This window comes from Corvus hawaiiensis, chromosome Z (assembly GCF_020740725.1).
Source record: "Corvus hawaiiensis isolate bCorHaw1 chromosome Z, bCorHaw1.pri.cur, whole genome shotgun sequence".
Taxonomy (NCBI): domain Eukaryota; kingdom Metazoa; phylum Chordata; class Aves; order Passeriformes; family Corvidae; genus Corvus; species Corvus hawaiiensis.
Window position 1 is genome coordinate 11,948,627 of NC_063255.1, and position 20,667 is coordinate 11,969,293.

The following is a 20,667-nucleotide window of genomic DNA, read 5'->3' on the forward strand; positions in this document are numbered from 1 at the left end:
ATGGAAACACATTAATAATTGGTTTTATTTGGGTCTGAAGTTTGTCCTCATTATTTCTGGGCTTTTTTGAGCATTTTGTGCTTGAGCAAAAACTTCTGTCGTGCATGAAAGAAGAGACAGCAAAAGAAACAAATCCGTTAGTTTGATCATCATTTTGAAAAAATGATGGTGAGAGAGAAACATTAAAGAAATCACACAGCTGGCCCTTAGTGGTTTTTTTCTCCATTGTGGTGCAGGGGTACTGGCGTGCACCAGGTGTGTGCATCGAATGCACAGCCTGTGCAGCCATGCTTGTGGCTCCTTGATGCTGAGAGCTGTGTTGATGAAAAGCCTTTTCTAGCATCTTTTGCTACGTACTTATAACATTCTGTTTTCTTAAAAGACAATGTCAGACCAACAGTTAAGCATGCATTGGCATAGAGCAGTCAGTTCTTCAGAAATTCTCTCACAAGGAATACTGTGCTTCCTGAATAGCACATTCTGTATTTTCACACTTTCTGTTACCCTGCTCTTGCCCTTTTTCTGCTTCTCTCTTCAATCTCCCTCAGTGTCTCAGACTTAATGATTTGATGCCAGGATTCCTGAAAGGTTATATAAAGGTCTAGAAGGGGAGAATAAATGGCAAATAAACTGAAAAAAGGTAACAAATTTGTTCTCAAATTTACTGTGAAACTGAACTGGGTTTTTCCAGTATTGCAGAACTATTATTTTCAGTTTCAAGATTTGGCTCCTTAACCTCATCTTTGGTAACAAAAATGTGTGTGAGAATTGCATAGACTAAAATTGGAACTCTTTTCTTTCTTTTCATAGAGAAGAATAACAAAATACAAAATACTAATACTGCTTTATGAATGCAGAGAAAGGCAATCATAAACTTTGTTTTAAAAATACTAGGTTAAAAGTGGTGTCGGAAGATTTAAAAAAATCTAATTTTTTAAACTTGATGTCCAATAGTTTTTGAAGGCTGAGTGCTCACTGTATGTTTTGACTGTAATCGCCTCTACATTTTCTAGTAAAAGCTTTGCAATTTAGTAATATCTTCAGCCATGAAAAGGATGGCATGAAGTTGGCTTTGGGAAGCATTTTTCTATCTAATAGAAGTCAATAAGACAATTTTTTTATGATTTAATAGTCCAGATGTTTTCTTTTTTAAGCAAAAGTCAGGGTTAGATGCAGTATGAGCCATCCTCTTTCTTCCTCTTTTCTAAAGGAGTCTTGAAAGACCAAATTCATAGTCTTTATTACTTACTTCATCTTAGCCACTTGTAAGTAGCTTCCCATTACTTCTCCTTGGGCTTTAGAACTGCATTTTAATACCTAGAGCAGATACAAAGTAAATACAAAAATTTGTTAATTTTACTGATGTATTTAGAATTGACTATTACAAGAAACCTTTCCTTCTCATGTCTTAAAAACAAAGGCAGTGAAGCAGAACAGCTTGTGTCCTCACAGGCTGGTTGTGTCCTCATAGGAAGTGCATGTCAATAATAATAGAAAACAGGTTGCAGTTTTATAGAGTGGATTGGTGCACCTATTCTGTTGCTTATTCTTGTTTCTTCTTGCCAGTGTAAGAGTGAAAGACTGTGTGGGTGGGAGAGAATTTCTTTTTTCTTTAAAGTCCTACCTTAAAAACTTCATGTTTTGTTGGCATTAACATTATGTATAACACGAAGCTTCTCAGAAACTTGTATTTAAACATAGATTTGTTAAAACTCTTCCAAAATTTTGGTTGTAATGGTTGATTCCCTCTCATTTTAGCATCTCTGCAAAAAAAGGTAAAAAACTAATCATCTTTGCACAAATATCTGTAACATGTCAAAGGGGGAGATGTAAAATGGATATAGGACAAAATGGTTTTGGAAGAATTAGGAAGATAAGCCTGGTTTTGTTGGAAGCAAAAAAGATGGTAAATAAAACCATGGGAAACCAGCCTTAAATTCCAGGTCTTTGATGGATATTGAGTATTTTTTAATGTCTCATTTTTATTTATTAGTGGAGAAAAAAAAGTGACACGTCTGAGTGGGCTGTAAGACATTGCACTCTTCCCTTTTTAGGCAATCAGACAAAAATCTGCTTCCTCCTTAGTAATACATCTGTTTAGCGATATTCTTGTTCCGGAAGGATATGTGTGTTTAATTTTCACAAATTGAGAAAATGTGAACAAGCAGCTCCTCAACCTTTGCAATCAAAGCCTCACTTGGGGGATGGTGAAGAGTTTGTGGTATTGGTTGGTTGTTCAGGAGTGTCTTTCTTTACTTTTAATGAGTGCACAGAGGGCCTTGCTCATTATTCTTGGGGGAATTCTGAGTGTGCCAGAGTCAAAATTCCCCCAAACTGAGTGTCCTCCCATTTGAGGCTTTCCGTGGTGCAGAACAACCTTAATAGTAGATGAGTTTTTAATCTACTCTGTGTCATTGGATAATGTTCTTTGTCAATAAAGATATTCTTGGGAAAAAACTATGATAAAGGTAGTCTTAATTCTCACTGCACCAGTCATCTTTTAAATTCTTTCTTATTATGATAAAATATAAAAATAAAAAACTGAAGCAGGAAGAGAATGGTAAAGTAAATTGACAAATGAATTGAAATTGAAAAAATTTCAAGAGCAAAAGAAACACTTACGGAGATTCACCAGATACAACCAAGTAACAGATGGACTGGTCTGTCTAACTGTTTGTATGGAACAGAGTGCTGGTGAATATATAAGTGTATTTAGAGAAATATGAAGAAACTGGAGGGCTTTTTCTTTCCTTTTTGGCAGATGATCACTGTGAATGCTTCACTGTTCCCCAGCTCTATTACTAATTCTTTGATAGCAGTTGGAAACGATGGTCTTCAAGAAAGAGACAGAATGGTTCGAGCATGTATAGCCATTATCTGTGAACTAGGTAAGATAATTTTTCTTAATTAGTGTTCAGTTTTGATGTGGTTGTCATTAACAGTATTTGTTTAATAATAAATTAGATGTTGTGTTCTTATTGTCAATTCCATGGATTTTAGTAATTAGCATGATATAAACCAAAATGACTTAAAGTCTATTTATGTATCATACATGAAGATTTCAGGTTTTTGTCTTTCCTTCAAGACTTGACAATTTCTGATTTGCCTTAAAACCATTTCTCTACTGCAGTTGGTGTTTCTTTAACGGATTTGACGTAGGGAGAATTCCATACACAAGATGCTGACAAATTTAGAAGAATTCAGAGAACTACAAAATACCTTCCTTTTTAAAAATTATTGGAGTGGATACTGTAGTTATCGGGGCAGTGGTTTGTACTAACTCCCTAAACTTTAATTTGGCTGCTGATTTTTGAAGTTTTTTTCAAAAATCAATCAGTGGGAAATAACTTCAGCAGTTTGTTTTCAAGATTAAAACTTGTTTTAAAGAAGATAAATAAAATGTTATTCTTATATTTCAGTATAAATAATTTATCTATGTCAGTCCAATGAAGCATGAAAACTCTTTATGGGGAAATCCATAAACTACTATATGGAAACTTGGTTGGAATTAAGTTGGGAAATGGTCATATGCTGGATAGTGAGTGACCAGTATTTTTGTGTTTGATAACTGAATCCAAAATCTCAGTTCATTGCTAGTGTCAGCCAGTTCCATTAGAAGCTTTACATGTGCCTCAGCAGTGTTCAAGATGAATAAGATATGCATACTAAAGAGATGACAAGTTTGTCATCGCCATGAAATGTTTTATCTTCAACATTGGCCAAAATGACTTGTTTTCCTTTATCTAGCACTTCAGAATCCTGAGGTGGTGGCTCTTCGGGGTGGTTTAAGTACCATCTTGAAAAATGTGATTGATTGTCAGCTAAGCCGAATAAATGAGGCTCTGATAACTACAGTCTTGCACCTCATTAATCACCCGAAGACCCGACAGTACGTGCGAGCAGATGTAGAATTAGAGGTGAGTGCAGTTTTACTTGTTCAGTGACAGAAGTTAAACTTTAGATAATAATAAACTCATTCAAGTGTTTGATTTTTGTCTCAGATTTCCTCTGTGTTAGTGCACAGTGTCTAAAAGGTAATGTTTTAGGCTAAGAGCCCAAGATTTATAAAGCAGGAATAATGATAGTTTGGAGTGGGACTGAGGAAAGGGCAATAGTGATTTAACTGTATTTTCATGTGAAAATAACGCATGTCTTTCTTTTGTTTAGAGAATTTTAGCCCCTTACACAGATTTTCACTACCGGCATAATCCAGACACAGCAGAAGGACAACTCAAGTAAGTGTTAGTGCTGCTACTTGTGCTATCAGTTATGTTCATCGCATTGGAATTAAGCTGTATTTCCTTCCAAATACTAAGTTTCTTGAAGTTGAATATAGTAGGCCAGAGTACAGCTTCCTAAAATACTGTTAAGCATTTAAGATTTGAAAGGGCTTGCTTAGCCTGGAGAGGAGAGGTTTGGGGGACACCCTCTGCAGAATAGCAGCCTTTTTACTACCTATGAAAATGCTTTCAAGGTGATGTAGCCAGGGCCCTTCATGGTGGTGTAAGGTGGGAAGACAAGAAGCAACAGAGACAAATTGAAGCAAGAAAGATTTCAACTTGGTAAAAGGGGCAGGGGGGGATTATTTTATGTGAGGCTGGTCAAGAGTTAGAATAGGTTGTTCAGAGTGGTCCTGCAGCCTTCATTCTTGAGAGTTTCTAACACGCAACTAGATAAAGCCTTGAGTGTTTTGCAGGTATTCCAAGGTGAATTACAAAAGCTTGTATACCTCCCACAGCTCTGGGTACTGTAAAAGGCGTGTGTACTACACACTGCATTTTTGCTGTGTTCTTGCAGAGAAGTTGAGCTCGACGACCTCTAAAGGTGCCTTCCAACCCAAACCATGCTATGATTCTATAATGTGGCCTAGTCTGATAACTGGTGACTTTTCGTGCAGTAATTTGGACTAGAGAGAGGTCTCCTGATACGGCTTCCAGCTTGAATTATTAAGGGTTTTTTAATTTTCAAATAGCATGAGATGTTTAGGTATTGGTAACTGAATAAAATCTTTACTTTTTTGCTGTAGACTTAGTGTCAGTGGAGGTGCAGAGTGATTCATCTGACCCCTATAGGTGTTTACTTCTTGATGTTATCCTTCTCCTGTGGAAACTCCCCTGGAAAAGTAACCATACTTAAAAATTCTGAACTTTTTCTGTGTATATATACATTGTGTAAATACATCTGCATACATAAAATATTTCTATTACTCTGGATTTTGTCCCCCATCTAAAATCTCAGTTAACTACCTTTTACAATTACGGTGGTAGTAATAGTGTTTGTTTGATAATTATTACCTGCATCGTGACATTTGTTGTTTTAATGGCAGAGAGGACAGAGAAGCACGATTCCTGGCTAGTAAAATGGGAATAGTGGCAGCATTTCGATCATGGGCAGGTAAGATTTGTTTATTTGTTTGAAACTGGATAATTGGAAGTGTGATTTTACTTCCTAGTATAAATGGCACAGGATCTGTCTCATTTGACATGTCCGATTTCTATCAATACCTTCCTACAATGCTACTTAATACGTGTTTTGATTCTGTAAAATTGGAGGACGCATACTTAGTTTTCTTAGACTCCTGACAAGGCACAGCTTATCCCCTCCCTGTGTAAAATGCCTTATAAACTACATCTTGATTGTCATTCTTGGAATCTAATGGGTGAAAGGATATTTAAAATAACATTGTATCATAAGAATTTGCGTTTGTGGTGCTTCTGCCATAAATGAAATCTTTTTGTCTGTGTTAAGAGATTTGGCAAATAGTTTCATTAGCACCCACTTCTACCAGCTGCCATAGCTGAAGAGAACTTGCAAATGGACATTGTTTGCAATTTTTCACGTGGAAGACATTTCTAAATGAAAAAAGTAGCTTTTTTCATTTTACTAAATCCTTTCTCTGCATTATTACAATATGTAAGATGAAGGTTCTGCCTTGGGGACTGCTTTTTCTTTTAGTCAAGACACTGTCTGGCAAATTTAAATCAGTTAATATAAACATTTACCAAAATTTTGAGTGGAATTTTTCCAGGCTATACTTAGGCTGTTTTGTGACACTACTTGTGTTATTTTTTAAGTTCTGAAAATGATCACTAACCTAATTTTAATGCCCGGGTATCCTTCAAGTTTCTTGTGTGCTCTCACATGCTTGGAGAGGAAGCACGTGACAGCTTTGAAACTTCCAGAAAATAGTTTCTGATAGGTGTGTTACTGCATCTTCCTACACTGAGGCACTTAGATCTAACAGCTGTTAGAATTCACCTGAGACGTAAAGGAAATGAATAATTTATTAGGTTAAGGTACAGCTTTTGCTTGAAATTCCTCACAGTTCTTCTAAGATCGTGAAAACCTTTCAGGCTGAAGAGTTACTTGTTATAGACAATTCTGTCTTTTTGTCATTTCTTCCATGCATATGTTGTTCTCACACTTTTATGTATTGTTCGCAGTAGGAAGGACAAAAATAGCAATATTTTTAATGAGGATATGAAGTTTTGTGATTAGGAAGTTTTATTAAATACTGTTGATTGGGAAGGAGATATTATAAGCATGAAAATGTTTATGATTAGTAATTTTTTTCATGTGTACTTGTTTTCAAACTGAAAATCTAATTTAGCACGTGTCTATTGTCCTTTCTTTCACTGATGAGGGAATATTATTATACATTTAATGTTTTCTAGGTATTATCAGCCTGTGCAAACCTGGAAATTCTGGAATTCAGTCTCTTATTGGGGTACTCTGTATACCAAATATGGAAATACGGGTAGGTGGTGAATATTTAGTACTGATGTAGGAATAATATTTGATATTTTATTTTTTCTTAACCTTTTAACAATTTAGTGGTTTAAGCACAGACACCAATTATGAGACAACTATTCTTGAGTTTATTTAACCCCCAAGTTCAAGTCTGTAATTCTGTTATAAAATTCCTGTGAAATTGGGAAGCATACCATGTATGTGTGACAGAATGGAGGAGATTATGTATGTAAATTAATTTTTACTCTGTTCACAAATCAAAGGATGTTTACAGTAGCTGCAGTTGCAAGTTTAAATCCTAATAGTCAGAGTTTAATTCCAGGTAAATAAAAACCTTTCTTCACAAATTAAACTTACTAAACAAAAGTTGATGGTGCCAGATGTAACCATTCTAAAAATCTGCAATCCAAGTAGCCTGAAGTGCTAGAGAATTCGTAGTGACAGTAAGGGACAGTTCAAAAGTAAGAAAGCCACATTCCCCATCCTTTCTTCTCCAGTTATTTCAGTTTGTGAAAGAAACAGTGCAACAAATGCACCAATGTTAGCACTGTAGAAGTCTCAAGTTCAGTATTAATAGTGAAAAAAAGGACAATTTTGTAAATTTGTAAAATTCTTGTTGTGTTATGTTTTCTTTGGTAGCGTGGCCTGCTTGAAGTTCTCTACGATATATTTCGCCTTCCTCTTCCTGTTATTGCAGAAGAATTTATTGAGGCACTTCTCAGTGTAGGTAAGTACTTTAAAAGTTCACATAAGAGTTCTGTTAAGCTCCTGTATAAATTTGAAACCTTTTCTGTCTCCTATGTATTATAAATTGCCTTAGTATTAATTGTTTTATCACTGAATTTATTGGGTGCTCTGAAGTCCTGTTTAAAATTCTTTATCACCTTTTAAGTGTTCTAAGTTTGATGAAAGATCGGCATAGTTAAGCATTAACACAAAAGACTGTAAGGTCAGCACTACAAATTAGACTTCTTTGAACTGTTTGGAGTGTTCAGAATTGTAGATGTGTTAGTGAATACTACAGAAAAGTTATTAGTCAATCTTTTCTGTATATTGTCTGTTAGCTGTCTGCGCTGGCCTTAGACTTCTGCTTTTTTGAGGGCGAGTATTTTTTCATGTCTTTAAGTTTAACCAAGTAAGTATTTTAACTTTAGAATTACTCCTTTGTAAACCCAAGAGCATTCTATGCTTTTTTAATTTATAAGTAAATAAATCATTCTTTGTTGCAAACTTGCTACTTCTATATATGGACACACCTTGTAACATTTTAGGTGCTTATGGTGTTTTCTGTTAAACACATTAAATGTGTTTATGGATTGGAAATGTCACTGGTTTTGTTGACACTTAGATACAATCTTTGTCCTAGCTTTCAAGGTACCCTTGCTTTGTTCAGGAGTGTGGTTTGCATGACTTGTTAAGAGGTCCCTTCTGACAAAATTTTCTGTAATTTGAAACCACCTGAAATAATATTTGCGGGCAAGGATTATTATTTACCTACTGACCACCTTCAAAATAATACTGTGAAAGCCAGTGTTATAATTACCATTGTCCATATTTTCTTGTTCTAGATCCAGGCAGGTTTCAAGACTGCTGGAGACTTTCTGATGGCTTTGTAGCTGCTGAGGCTAAAACTGTTTTACCCCATCGAGCCAGATCAAGGTGGGGATTTAATGACCTTCGTCTAAACCCTTTTTCTTGTTTTGTTTTGTGGCAGTGTGGATGAAACAGTTCTTGTTTTCTTGCAGGAACAATAAGAAATGTACTTTCTAAATTGTTTCCATACTTCTTTTCTCCTTAGGCCTGATCTCATGGATAATTACTTGGCTTTAGTGCTTTCTGCTTTTATTACCAATGGACTTCTAGAGGTAACTAATGACTTTCAGTTTCAATAGATGCTTGTTACTTTTTTTCCTACAAGAGTTCAAGTAAGATGTTATACATTAAATGTTGTAATAATATTTTTCCTTTTGAAGGGTCTGGTTGAAGTGATCACAAGTAGCGATGACCATGTGTCTGTCAGAGCAACTATCCTTCTGGGAGAACTTTTGCACATGGTAAATACCACTTTTTGTAACTACTTGTAAATAGATATTTGCTATTACAGCATTTAATTTGTATTCCAAACTTGAAACATGTAGTTTTTGTCTGAATAGTGGATTAATTTAACATTACATCTTCTGGCACTTCATATATTAAAGCCAGTATTAATCAATAGGAAGACTGCTTGGAAAGCATTGAAGGTACTAGGGGTTCTGTTCCAAGGTTATCTGCAGCTCTGACTCTCACCAGGACACTTTCTTGCCATTGTAGGAGTTTTATTTTTAAGCTGGAATCCTGCAAACATACCCGCCAGTAACTGTGTTTGGGGAAAAGGACCATAGCTAATTTTTGCTTTTCTTAGTATGATAGTCAGTAGGCCTCCAACGGTGTGTTTAGCTTTCTGCTTCATAGGGCAGACAGATGAAATTTTTCCAGATTCAGTTGGATGTGGTTTTGGTACTTGACAATACTCATTTAGGCAACTTCATCTTGATGTAGTGCTCCTACTACAGGGAAACTTCAGCTTCATTCCACTTCTGTTGACCTAAGATAGCTTTTGCAGTACCTTCTCTCTCTTAAACTAATCTTGTACTGAGATGATGATACTGTTTTCATAAACACTCCAGTGCTACATTTCAGCCTTTGCTTTTTATAATATTATATGCTATTTTTCTGGTTTCCTGAACACTTGTGAGTGACAGTGATTGTTGACTCACATTGGAGTATGCTGTAAAGCATAGGTATTTTTTTATTTTCTGAAGAGGTGATCTGTTAATCAGATATGACTACTATTTATCAAAACCTGAAAAAATACTTGTATTTTTTATTCAGTGTTTGGAAATGTAAGTAATTTCTTCATCAATCTTGCTTTTAGTTTCCAAAAATATTTGCAGAACTACCTATGTTTATTAAAAGCAGCTAAATGTCTAATAACGTAGAAAGTTATATTAATTAATCAGAGTTTTTTTATGCAGCAAAGTTTCAGTAGAAATCATCAGCTTTAACAGGTTTTCTGATTTTAGGTTTTTTTAGCAGTTTTATGTGCATGGCATAAGCATATCCGATGCTTTGCAAGTTTTTGCTTGTTACCACTTAAACTCCAGTGCAAACAATATCGATTATAGCATTCTGAAATCTGAAATTTTTTCAAGTTACTTTCTAGTGTAATTCCGGTTGGTTAGTTAGATCACAAATTCAAAATGGTGTGTGTAATTACACTCTGACATTAAGCAAAAGGTAGTTTTATTGTCATAAATTTGTGAAAATCTTGTGAAAAGTGGTAGATTCTTTAAATGTTGATCCTAAAAAGATGGATGAAATTGTTGTACTAAGTTATTCTAACTGGTCTTCTGTTGGGTTTTTTTGTAGGCAAACACAATTCTTCCTCATTCTCATAGCCATCACTTGCACTGCTTACCAACACTGATGAATATGGCAGCATCCTTTGACATCATGAAAGAGAAAAGACTGTAAGAATTCTGTGTTACATTTAAAAGCATAAAGCTCTGTTACAAAATGCCATCTTCTGGGTACTTCACACAATTTAAACCTCCTAATGGAAGAAATCAAACTATTTGATAATTCACATGTCTTTAATATGTATTTCTTCAATTCTGTGTTCTTAGTTGCTTTTCTTTGTAGAAGACAAATTGAGTGTGTTGAGGTTTTTTTCATAGGAAATGTATTTGTTAATTGCTCTTGCCATTTCTGATCTGTCTTGTCAGATTAGTATTCTGAAAAATGTATCATAATGTTCTGTCTTTCCTTGTGTTGTCAGTGATAAAGAACAGCATTTTTCCAAACTGCAACTGTGAAATAAATAATGCTGCATGTAGAGTGCTTCCTAAAAGTGTAGTACTCTTCTGGTTTTTAGTTTCGAAGGTTTCATGTATGTCAGTAGAAGATTTTGATACTCAGTGACACTGTTAGTTTTCATAAAAGGCATATCTGAAATTTCAGGAGAGGATATTTCATATTTTATATATGGCCTAAGTGGTGGGATGAAAGGAGGGATAAAGAGCAGAAGGGAGATGCTTGTGGATTACCTGCAATTGTTTTGCTTTTTGGCATTTCTGGACATACCTGTTAGAGTAGTAAGAATTCCCATTTCTGTTGAAAGAAAGTGATTCTTTAGAAGTAGTATTTTTTATTTGGGGATCTTGGCATTGGTCAACACTCTACACCGTTTTATAGTCTGAAAAACGGTGATCTGTGTTACAGATTAAATTTAAATAATTTAGCTAAGTGACCAAATCAAAAGGTATTTGTTTGAAAATAAAATGAAAGAACTGTCCTACACTATGAGAATTTTTGCTTATAGGGAAGAAAGATAAACTTAACTCCCCATTTTTAGATTTCCTTATTTTTATTTGCTCTGTAGGTGGGGTTTTTTGCTGCTACCACTGTTTTGTAATTAACTGGTTTTGCCCTTGTTGGCTGTCATTTATGTAACTCCCTATCTTTTCCTAGAAACCTTACATGCTGTTGCTGAACTGTTCAGATATAAAAACAGGAAGTGTACTATTGATACTCCTGCCCTTGCAGGGAAGCGGCGGGTATGAGAATGTATGAGATTGATTACTATAAGTTGATTACTTGATTACTATTAGTTGAAGCTAGCTCCCTGAACTTCCAACTTCACTACAGGATGTTGATCTACTGTTGCATCTCCCAATGGAAGTCAACTTTAAACTTTACAATATCCTCTCTGAACTGTGACAGACACCACTAATTGCTGAGTAGAAGAAAAGTTATCAGTAACAATAATACTTCAGTGCTAGGAACTCTTTAAAAGATACTTTTCTGTATAATTTCAATATGAGTCTGAGTCTTGTGAATGTATAAAAACATGTCTTAAGAAAATAATTTTCTTCCTATATGCTTCAGAATTGTTGGTCAGAGCTTTCTTGAGCTGTTCACTCAGGAGGTAGTGGTCCTCTTTAGTCTGATAACAACTGCCAAATACTAATTATAATTTTTTTTTTTCTATTAGGCGAGCAAGTGCAGCACTCAACTGCTTAAAACGTTTTCATGAGATGAAGAAAAGAGGCCCTAAACCTTACAGCCTCCATTTAGATCACATTATTCAGAAAGCAATCTCAACACACCAAAAAAGGGATCAGTACCGTGTGCAGAAAGACATCTTTATTTTAAAGGTATTACGGTAATTCCTTTTTCAAACCTGAATTTGGCATTGTATTTTGGAGACTTGGGTCCTGCCCCCCCAAGCTTCACTCATGTAATTCATAGTAATTTGTGTGATTCTTTTTAGTACTTTTTTATCTCATTTGTCTTGCAGGCACTTTTGGATACTAAACTGCATTTCTAGAAATTGAGGAATTAAATGCCAATGATTTTTAATGCTTTATGTGACCAGTTGTGATCTCTTACTTTTAGATTCTTAATGCTGTACTATAACTATGCAATTTACCTTCAAATGTACATTACTGTGAAACACAGCCCTTTTAATGATTTTTACATGAGCGGTAAGTGTATCATGTGGCAAGACTGAAAAAGATGATGCAGGGAAACCTATTGTATTTTTCCATGTCTGTATTCCAGGATACAGAAGAAGCACTCATCATGAATCTTCGAGACAGCCAAGTTCTCAATCACAAAGAGAACCTTGACTGGAATTGGAATCTAATAGGGACCATACTGAAGGTGAGCTTACAAAGGCTGTGATAATATGTTGAAGAAATTGTTTGGGGAAAAAGTCTGTTTCAGATGTGAGCTTTGACTTTCTAATATTAATTCCACAGTACATCTAATAATTTGTTTTATTTCAGGAAATTAGAATCTCCTGGGTTTAGTCAGTGCTGATGTAGTCTCTTTGTATACAGCCCTTAAACTATATTCAAAAACACACTACAGTTAAATTCACAGTTTTCCTAAGAAGCATGTATTAAATGTTATATGTCTTTAGTTGTTTAGAAATCAGTTTCACAGAATTAGGTATATTGTCTTTAAAGCTGCTAATACTTCAAACTGCAGAGGGATACTGCTATGTTCAGATTCATAGCAGATTTTCTTTAAGTAAAATGAGCTGAAGGTTATAGTAAGAGATGGGTTCTAGATCAAACTTCAGATGCTTAGACTGAACTACTTATGGAAACATCACTGAATGTTTTGAACTAATGCAAATACTTCTGTAGCATTGATTTCATTACAGAATTAATTTATTTTTACAACATAAAGGGAATACCTAATGGGGTGAGGGGCATTGTTTTAAATATATTTAAAGATATTAAATATATTTAATGCACAGATTTTAAGATACTACCTCTTTTTGTAAGCAGAAAATATACTTTGTTTGACTAATAAAACTTTCTGAGTACTTAATATAGTCTTCAAATCAAAATTGCTCCAAAATGTCATTCTGTGCATCAAAGCCATCCTTCAGTTGAGTAGCATTCTCTTACTGTCTTCTTTGCTGTGTTGTTACAAAGATGGTGAAAGTACAAAAAAGGATTAATGGTGACAATCATAATCAAGACTATGTTGTTTTTAAAAAAAAAAAAAAGAAACTAAATATTTCTGTGCCTTTTTTTCAGGGACCGATAAAGTTGAAAGAGCAAGAATCTGTCTGGTATAAAGACCTGAATATGTATATGACAGTAGCTTTGCTCCACCAGAGCACTGTTTACAGAATTTTTTACTGCAATTATAAGATTTACTGGGTTACTAGATAACTATTATTAGTCACAGATGCTTTTACCTTTGATTTTTAATTCAGTATTAAAGATATTATCAGAATACTGTTTTTCAGAATCTCACTGTTAATTAACCTCTGTAGTATTTTGACAGTGGAAGCCCTATCTAGTTGACCACTAATGTGTTTTGGGTTTTATTAAACTGGAATTTATGTCAAACAGCCAGTTTCTCTGCCATCTCAGACCTCCCCAAAAATACATTTTCCAGTGCCCTGTCAAAGAGTTCCTAATGTCTGAAAACTGGGGACTTCTTCCTGAATGAGAAGTGTGTGTGTTTTCTGGCCTACTTCTAACCATTTCTGTTTCTGTTAAACTGTGTAACACCAGCATAAATTGAGATGATGTTACCAGAGCGGTTGTCTTTAGTCCTCTAATGAGCAGGATCCAGATTCCAGTGTCTGAAATTTATGTCATGTGGCTACTCACCTCCCCCTTGTCTGTTGCAGCCTTGTATCTGTGGAGCATCAGCTCTCTAACCACCTCATCGTGTGCATCTCAGGTGGTGCCTTACTGCCTTTTTCACTTGCTCAGCTTGATGTCTAAGCTGCTAAAAGAGCAGCAAAAGTGTCAGCCTCATCTGTATCTGGCGCTGTTACTGGTGTAGTCAATTTTACTAATCATTAACGAGTGCACTGTGTGTCTTAATACTGGAATACTAATTGGAAATGTAGAACTGTGTCACATGGATAGGAAAGAAGAGTGTTTGATGCACTTTTTTTCCGTTCCTGACAAGAAGATATTCACTAGTAGCAACAGAAAGAAATCTGAAACCGTAGAGAAAACAGATGGCTGTAAAAACAGAGTAAAATGTAATGGGAGGAAAGAATAGGTCCTGAAGAGGGGACATTCATGTGGTTCACGTTTTTCATATGGTCATTCTTAATACATCTTAAAAAGTGTCAACAGGGGAGTTTAAATACTGTTTTAATAAGCACTGTTTAAGTGATCTGTAACAGAATAATGATTCCTTTTAAACCAAATCTGATAAATACTCAAAACAGCAACCAACAATTATTTCCCTGTTATGCTTATCTTTTTTTTTTGTTATTTGCAGAAAAGAAACTGAGCAAAATTGTTTATTTTTCATCAGCTTCGCATAGTTTTTTTGTTTTCATTAGAATTGTGGCCTTGTACATGTAGCATGTGACCAACATTCCCTGTCCTCTAGAAAAAAATTGAACCATTCTTGAAGCAGGAAGTGTGGGCTTTTCAATAAGATAAAGTCTTTCTTAAGATATAACATTAGGTGCAAGAAAACTTTCTAATTATTAGGTAAATACAACTGATAGAAATAAGTGAATTTTAGTGACTAATCAAGGACTGATGTTCAAGTTTTGTATAACGCTATATTTGCTGTTTTTTCTAGTGGCCAAATATAAATCTAAGGAACTACAAAGATGAACAGTTGCACAGGTATGTAAAAATTATGTAGACTTTCTTCGAAGAAAGAAATTTGGAAAAACTGGTTTTTACTATTGCAATAAAATATTCTTTAGATGTATCACATTTCTAAAATGTGTAGATAAGCAGTTAAGGTGTAAATTTGGATAATTAAGTTGCAATATTTACTTTAAATGAACTGTTTGAGCTTTAAAGGTGTTTAAGCTTCTTTTCTATGCACAGATGCTTTATGCATTTAGTCCCTTACAAATCATACTACCTTTGCAAATGCTCAATTTAATTTTAAACCTTAGAAGTGTTACCACTTGATAAGCAGTAGTGTTCTATGTCAGAGCTTGGAAAGTTTTTACAGAGTTAAGTCTACAGTTGTACAGTTTTATAACTACAGCTTTCATCAAAAACCAAGAGGAAATTATTTCTAGTTAGTGTTAATGGCAAGAGAAGCATGTGTAATTTGTGACACTGAACCGTGCCGTAAATCAAGTCCCTCCTGAGGGGAGAGAATTTGCTGAAAGTCCTTGCAAGGACTTTCAAAGATAAGCCAAGACTTCTCCTTGACTTTCAATGCTTCCAGATAGTTGTTTATTAAGTCTTATCAGAGGAACAGAGCCACTAGCATGACCCAGGTGCAGCATAGAAGACAGAAAAGCAGGAGTGAGACTAATTATCAAGATTTACACAGCCTTTTAAAGATATTTTAACCAATAGTTACTAAAAACATACATTATTTTCACTTTCCTACCAATTATTCAGTAACACGACTAGGAACTGCGGAATTCTCTATCCAATCAATCCAAACTACTTTTACTGCAGAATATGGAGTAGAAGAAGGAGAAGAAGGTTTAGAGAACAACAACAATCCTCCATTTTGATATTTTTTACTCTTATCTATTTACTACAAAGAGAAGCCCAAAACCTCTAAATTTTTCACCCTGTGGCAATCTTACATAGTAGTCTATCACCTAATTCACACCACTGTATTTTCTAGTTCTTGTCTGTTGGTAATTTTTTCCAAGGTTTGAAGCTAAAACAGTGTTGTTCAGGGGGGTAAGAACCCTTAAAAACAGGCAGAGAAATATTCTTGGCACTCTGGGTTCCTACAATTTGGAAAAAAAAACAGTGAACCAAACAAAAAACCCCCAGTACAGCTCTTGTTCCTTTCATATCTGTTGCCAGTAAGGCATTTTTACTCCTTTAGTGCCTGTGTGGTTATAGTGTTACTAATTAGTTCTTGGATGTTCCTTTTAAAGTGTGTTTCAGAAAAAGATTACATTATTTTGAAGAATAGGTCTGTATTTGTGGGCATGAAAAGGTACTTCCTGAATTCGGGGAAAATCCAGAATATAGAATATATGCTGAAAGGCTTGTGTGGCTCTATTCTAAATTTTTACCAAGAAGTAGTCAGGGTGCTTTTATGAAGTATTTACAGCATAAGCAGTAGTCCCATTGTTATCATAGCCATAATTTAATTTTGTGTCTGTATTTTTTCCCGGTTTTCCTGAAATACTTACTGCCAATCTGTACTTTGGGGTAAAGGATTATTTTCCAAATCTGGTGGTTTATAACATTGCTTCTCTAAAGCAGTGTCTTCAGTCCTGACTGTGACACCAACACGCACTCCTCAACCTACCTGTGTGGGACAGTGTTCCTGTTCCATGGTTTTGTGCTGCACTCAAGCATTATTAAGTGCCTAAATAATTTAATTCCAAATAAATTGGGAAAATCTAGAATTGAATTGGTGTGATGCTTCTATAGTTCACTGATCCTTTCTTCAGAATTGGGAACTTAATAGCTTTAAAATGCTGTTACTCCTGTTTAGTTAGAAGTCATTAAGCCCCAAATCTCTCTGGTTTCACTGCTAATGATAAAAAATTTTCATCCCCTTTGCTTTTCAAGTGTAAATTACATTGATTTCTCCTTCTGTAAGTTGATCCTTTTTTTCGTGTTAGTGTTGTGATGATCTTACAGCTGTTACAATGAAATTCCAGATATTTTTATAAGGATTTCTTCATTTCCTAGAGATACAGTTAATGCAATGTGTGTATACACATGGGATCATAGAATCATGAAAAAGACCTCAAAGATCATTGAGTCCAACTGTTCACTGCTAAAGAATGTTTCCAAGTGCCATGTCTGTATGTCGTTTAAATCCCTCCAGGAGTGGTGACTCCCAACAGCTCCTTCAGGCAGTTCTTTTAGTCCAGAAATTTTTCCTAATATCCAATCTAAACTTCCTTGGGGGCAATTTGAGGCCTTCTCCTCTCATTCTGTCACTTGTTACCTGGGAGGAGAGACCACCCCCACCTGGCTACAGCCTCCTGTCAGGGAGTTGTAAAGAGCACTAAGGTCTTCCCTAAGCCTCCCTTTTTCCAGGGTAAACACCTCCAGTTCCCTCAGCTGCTCCTTGGACTTGTGCCCCAGAACCTTCCCCAGCTCTGTTGATCTTCTCTGGACTCACTTCAGCTCCTCAATGTCCTTTTTGTAGTGAGGGGCCAAGGGTTCCAAAACTGAACACGCGTGCATCGATATATACACATGCATGCTTAAATATATTCATAGATATATAAATTTATAAATTTATATGTCAATATGTATTTATTGCTAGTAACCCAGAATAAAATACATTTCATTTGACAAAACTTAATTAAGCCCTCAGGTTTCCTTTATAATTGGTCCTGTGTTTGGAGTTAGAGATAGTGGATTACTCTGACTTTTTCAAATACAAGTGCAGTTCTGTAATTAAGTTTTCTTAATGCCTGACATATCTACCTTCTCTTGGAACATTCTGTGTTATTTTAAAGCACAAGTGTGTGTTTATTTTTTGATGAGGAATTCGTGAGAGGAGGATCTTTGCTGAAGACTTACTGCTGTGATGCAAAACTCAAGCTACATTGTTTACTGTGATTTTAAAAAGTCTTGAGAGTGTGTTTGCAATCACTGTGTTATGCTTCAGAAATGGTTAAGTGAGGTGATTGGAAGTACTGTTGCTGAATTAATGAGACTTTTTCCTGGCAGAATGCGAAAATGTGTTTTTCACAGTAGCAGTAACTATAATAGCTGAAGAAAACTCAGGTCACAAGATTCTTTTTTAAGCTCTTTGTTAGTTTACATAATACAGTCTTTGAAACTTGCCACAGGATAAATTACAGCAGAATAAATTATGAGAATTAGAAGGAAGCTATGGCTTCTGAGGGCATAGAGATTTTAAGTTCCTTTGCTTGTATTAAGTCATGGTATAGAAAACCCTTTATAACACACAATACAGCAGCATCTCTGGAATTGTGGCTGGATATCCTCACTGTTACCTGCTACTCTTTTGATAAATTTTTAAAACTTACTGCCAAGAAACCAATTCAAGTATAACCCATTTTTTCTACTAACATAATTTTGTATTGTGAGATTGTCCTTGTACTGAATAATAGCCAATTCTATTTTACTTTCTCTAGGTTTGTAAGGAGATTGCTGTATTTTTACAAGCCTAGCAGTAAACTCTATGCTAACCTGGATCTGGACTATGCCAAGGCGAAGCAGCTCACTGTTGTGGGTTGTCAGTTTACTGAATTTCTTCTTGAATCAGAGGAGGTAAGAAGTTTCCAGCTACAAGACTGGAAGTAGAATGAGTGCTCTTGCTGAATGCCACTTGGAAAAACCTTAATTTTTGGTAAAGACGTCTGAGATTTTGGATGTTAAATCTAAAATGATCAGTGTAATTAAGAAATACAATGTGAAATATTGAGGAAGATGACTATGTTTATGTAGAAGTTTTAGTAAATACAGCTTTGTTAAATGCAACTTAGGGTTAGAAGGGATTTTTTTATTATGCTGTGTATAACCTTCCTTTTCTAACTCCTTGCTTCTTTTGTGCTAAAGACTTTTATGCCTCAGGTCAGAGGAAAATGTCATTGAATAATACTTCTCCCTTTTCCTGGAAAGAAAGAATTAGTCCTAAGATGTCTCCATGCTTAGCTTTTTTTATTTCTCTTGAAACTTTTTCTTAATCTGAATTGTTTACAAGTCTGCATTTCTGGTTTGTATCCATGTTGTATTCGTACATTTTAAGAAATTTAAAGTAACGAGTTCCAGTAAAGAAGAGACACATTTCTATTGGTAACAGACACTATTCCTTTTTATTTTGCTAGGATGGACAAGGTTACCTGGAGGAATTGGTTAAAGATATTGTACTTTGGCTCAACTCTTCATCAGGCATGAAACCTGAACGTAGCCTTCAAAATAATGGGTTACTAAACACCCTTAGCCAGCACTACTTCCTGTTTTTTGGTACTTTATCTTGTCACCCTCATGGAGTGAAAATGCTTGAAAAATGTAATGTGTTTCAGTGGTGAGTGCTTTTATTCAGTTTGAATTGTACTTGCAGTGTAATAGTTATGCAAATTTTAAACTGTGCGTGAGGGCCATCATCTTTTGAAAAGCTGAAAACTTTAAGGTTATTTTGGTGTAGTTACAGGTAAAGATCCCCATTTTTTTCTAAGAAAAGGTCTTTTAGTCTGTCATTACTAAGCAGACAGAGGTGATTCCATAAGCATTAACAGCTTACTTTTTCCTATCCACACCTGTGTGACAGAGGTGAGTATCAGGAAGGATTATAGTGTACTGAAAGATACAGAATGGGGAAATAGAAAAACAAAACTCAAAACACAAACTATGGAAAAATGGCAGATACCATACTGTTTGTGAAATGTTGATGTATATTGCACTTAAAATTTCAGTCCATTGTATTTGAGTAAAGTTCTGAAGCTCAAAATTTTGTTCAGCTTCATGGGAATAAATTCGCTGGTGACTAGTACTAGTTTATTGACATACAGTAAACTTAAAGCAAAAATGCAAGTCTTTTGATGTACTCATTTTTTGCTTGTTGATTTTGTTGATTTTTAGAAAGCAAGCCTTTTACTAGCTTCAGAAAACTTGATGTACGGTAAAATCTAGGCAGTTAATAGGATTAACTTTATGGCAATGTTTAACAAAAAAGAATTGTTCACAAAGCTTCATGAGCATTAGTTTTTATACTTATAATCACTATATGCTGACAAAATTTTTACAGAGCTGTTACAAAAGGTGTTGGTTTGGGGTTTTCCCCTTGCAGTTCAGTGCATTATTTCATCCCTATTATCCTATCCTATGTACAGCTATAACAATTTAAAATTACTCAAATTCATATGAGAACATACTTTGTATTCTGCATTTATAGTAATAAAAGTATAATTCAAAGTAATTAAGTTTAAATTAGTGATGGTTCAAGTGGGTTCAAATACTAATTTTATTTTCTTCTTCCTCCCCTTCCATGCCTCCAGTCTTCTTAATCTTTGTTCTTTGAAGAACCAAGATCACTTGTTAAAATTGACTGTTTCTAGTCTGGATTATAGCAGAGATGGATTGGCAAGAGTCATTCTTTCTAAAATCCTGACAGCAGCCACTGATGTAAGTTCAGTTCAACTTATGTTCCTTTGTTATTGCCCTCTATACGTTTGTTTTATTATTCAAGGTGCATGACTTTATTTTTAAGTTGTTATGTATGAAAAGAGTTCTTATTTTTTATTCAGAGAAATGAAATTCCTGCAAGTGTAGCTTTTGAATTTGTTGTGAAACTTCATACCTTGTATTGTATTTGTGCTCAAGAAATTAAGTCCTTCAAATAGAGCTTCTCTGACATATGATGGGAGCTAAAGTCTTGATATGTATAAACTAGGTGTAATGTGCAGGTCAGTGGCAACTTAAATCAATTGTGAAGGCATTGTTATCAGAAACA

At 35.0% G+C, this 20,667-nt stretch overlaps 1 protein-coding gene across 2 annotated transcripts in view; it reads left to right on the plus strand.

Moving 5' to 3' along the window:
• RICTOR (RPTOR independent companion of MTOR complex 2) overlaps nucleotides 1-20,667 on the plus strand; it is a 76,529-nt gene that overhangs the window by 31,003 nt on the left and 24,859 nt on the right. For both annotated transcript variants that reach the window (XM_048290628.1, XM_048290629.1), the window contains exons 7-22: nucleotides 2,762-2,888; nucleotides 3,748-3,917; nucleotides 4,168-4,235; nucleotides 5,327-5,394; nucleotides 6,675-6,757; nucleotides 7,390-7,477; nucleotides 8,319-8,409; nucleotides 8,549-8,615; nucleotides 8,724-8,804; nucleotides 10,159-10,259; nucleotides 11,783-11,945; nucleotides 12,352-12,453; nucleotides 14,869-14,915; nucleotides 18,350-18,485; nucleotides 19,043-19,242; nucleotides 20,213-20,339. In XM_048290628.1, the coding sequence (XP_048146585.1) occupies nucleotides 2,762-2,888; nucleotides 3,748-3,917; nucleotides 4,168-4,235; nucleotides 5,327-5,394; nucleotides 6,675-6,757; nucleotides 7,390-7,477; nucleotides 8,319-8,409; nucleotides 8,549-8,615; nucleotides 8,724-8,804; nucleotides 10,159-10,259; nucleotides 11,783-11,945; nucleotides 12,352-12,453; nucleotides 14,869-14,915; nucleotides 18,350-18,485; nucleotides 19,043-19,242; nucleotides 20,213-20,339 (1,719 nt within the window). The remainder of the gene's footprint in view (nucleotides 1-2,761; nucleotides 2,889-3,747; nucleotides 3,918-4,167; nucleotides 4,236-5,326; nucleotides 5,395-6,674; nucleotides 6,758-7,389; nucleotides 7,478-8,318; nucleotides 8,410-8,548; nucleotides 8,616-8,723; nucleotides 8,805-10,158; nucleotides 10,260-11,782; nucleotides 11,946-12,351; nucleotides 12,454-14,868; nucleotides 14,916-18,349; nucleotides 18,486-19,042; nucleotides 19,243-20,212; nucleotides 20,340-20,667) is intronic.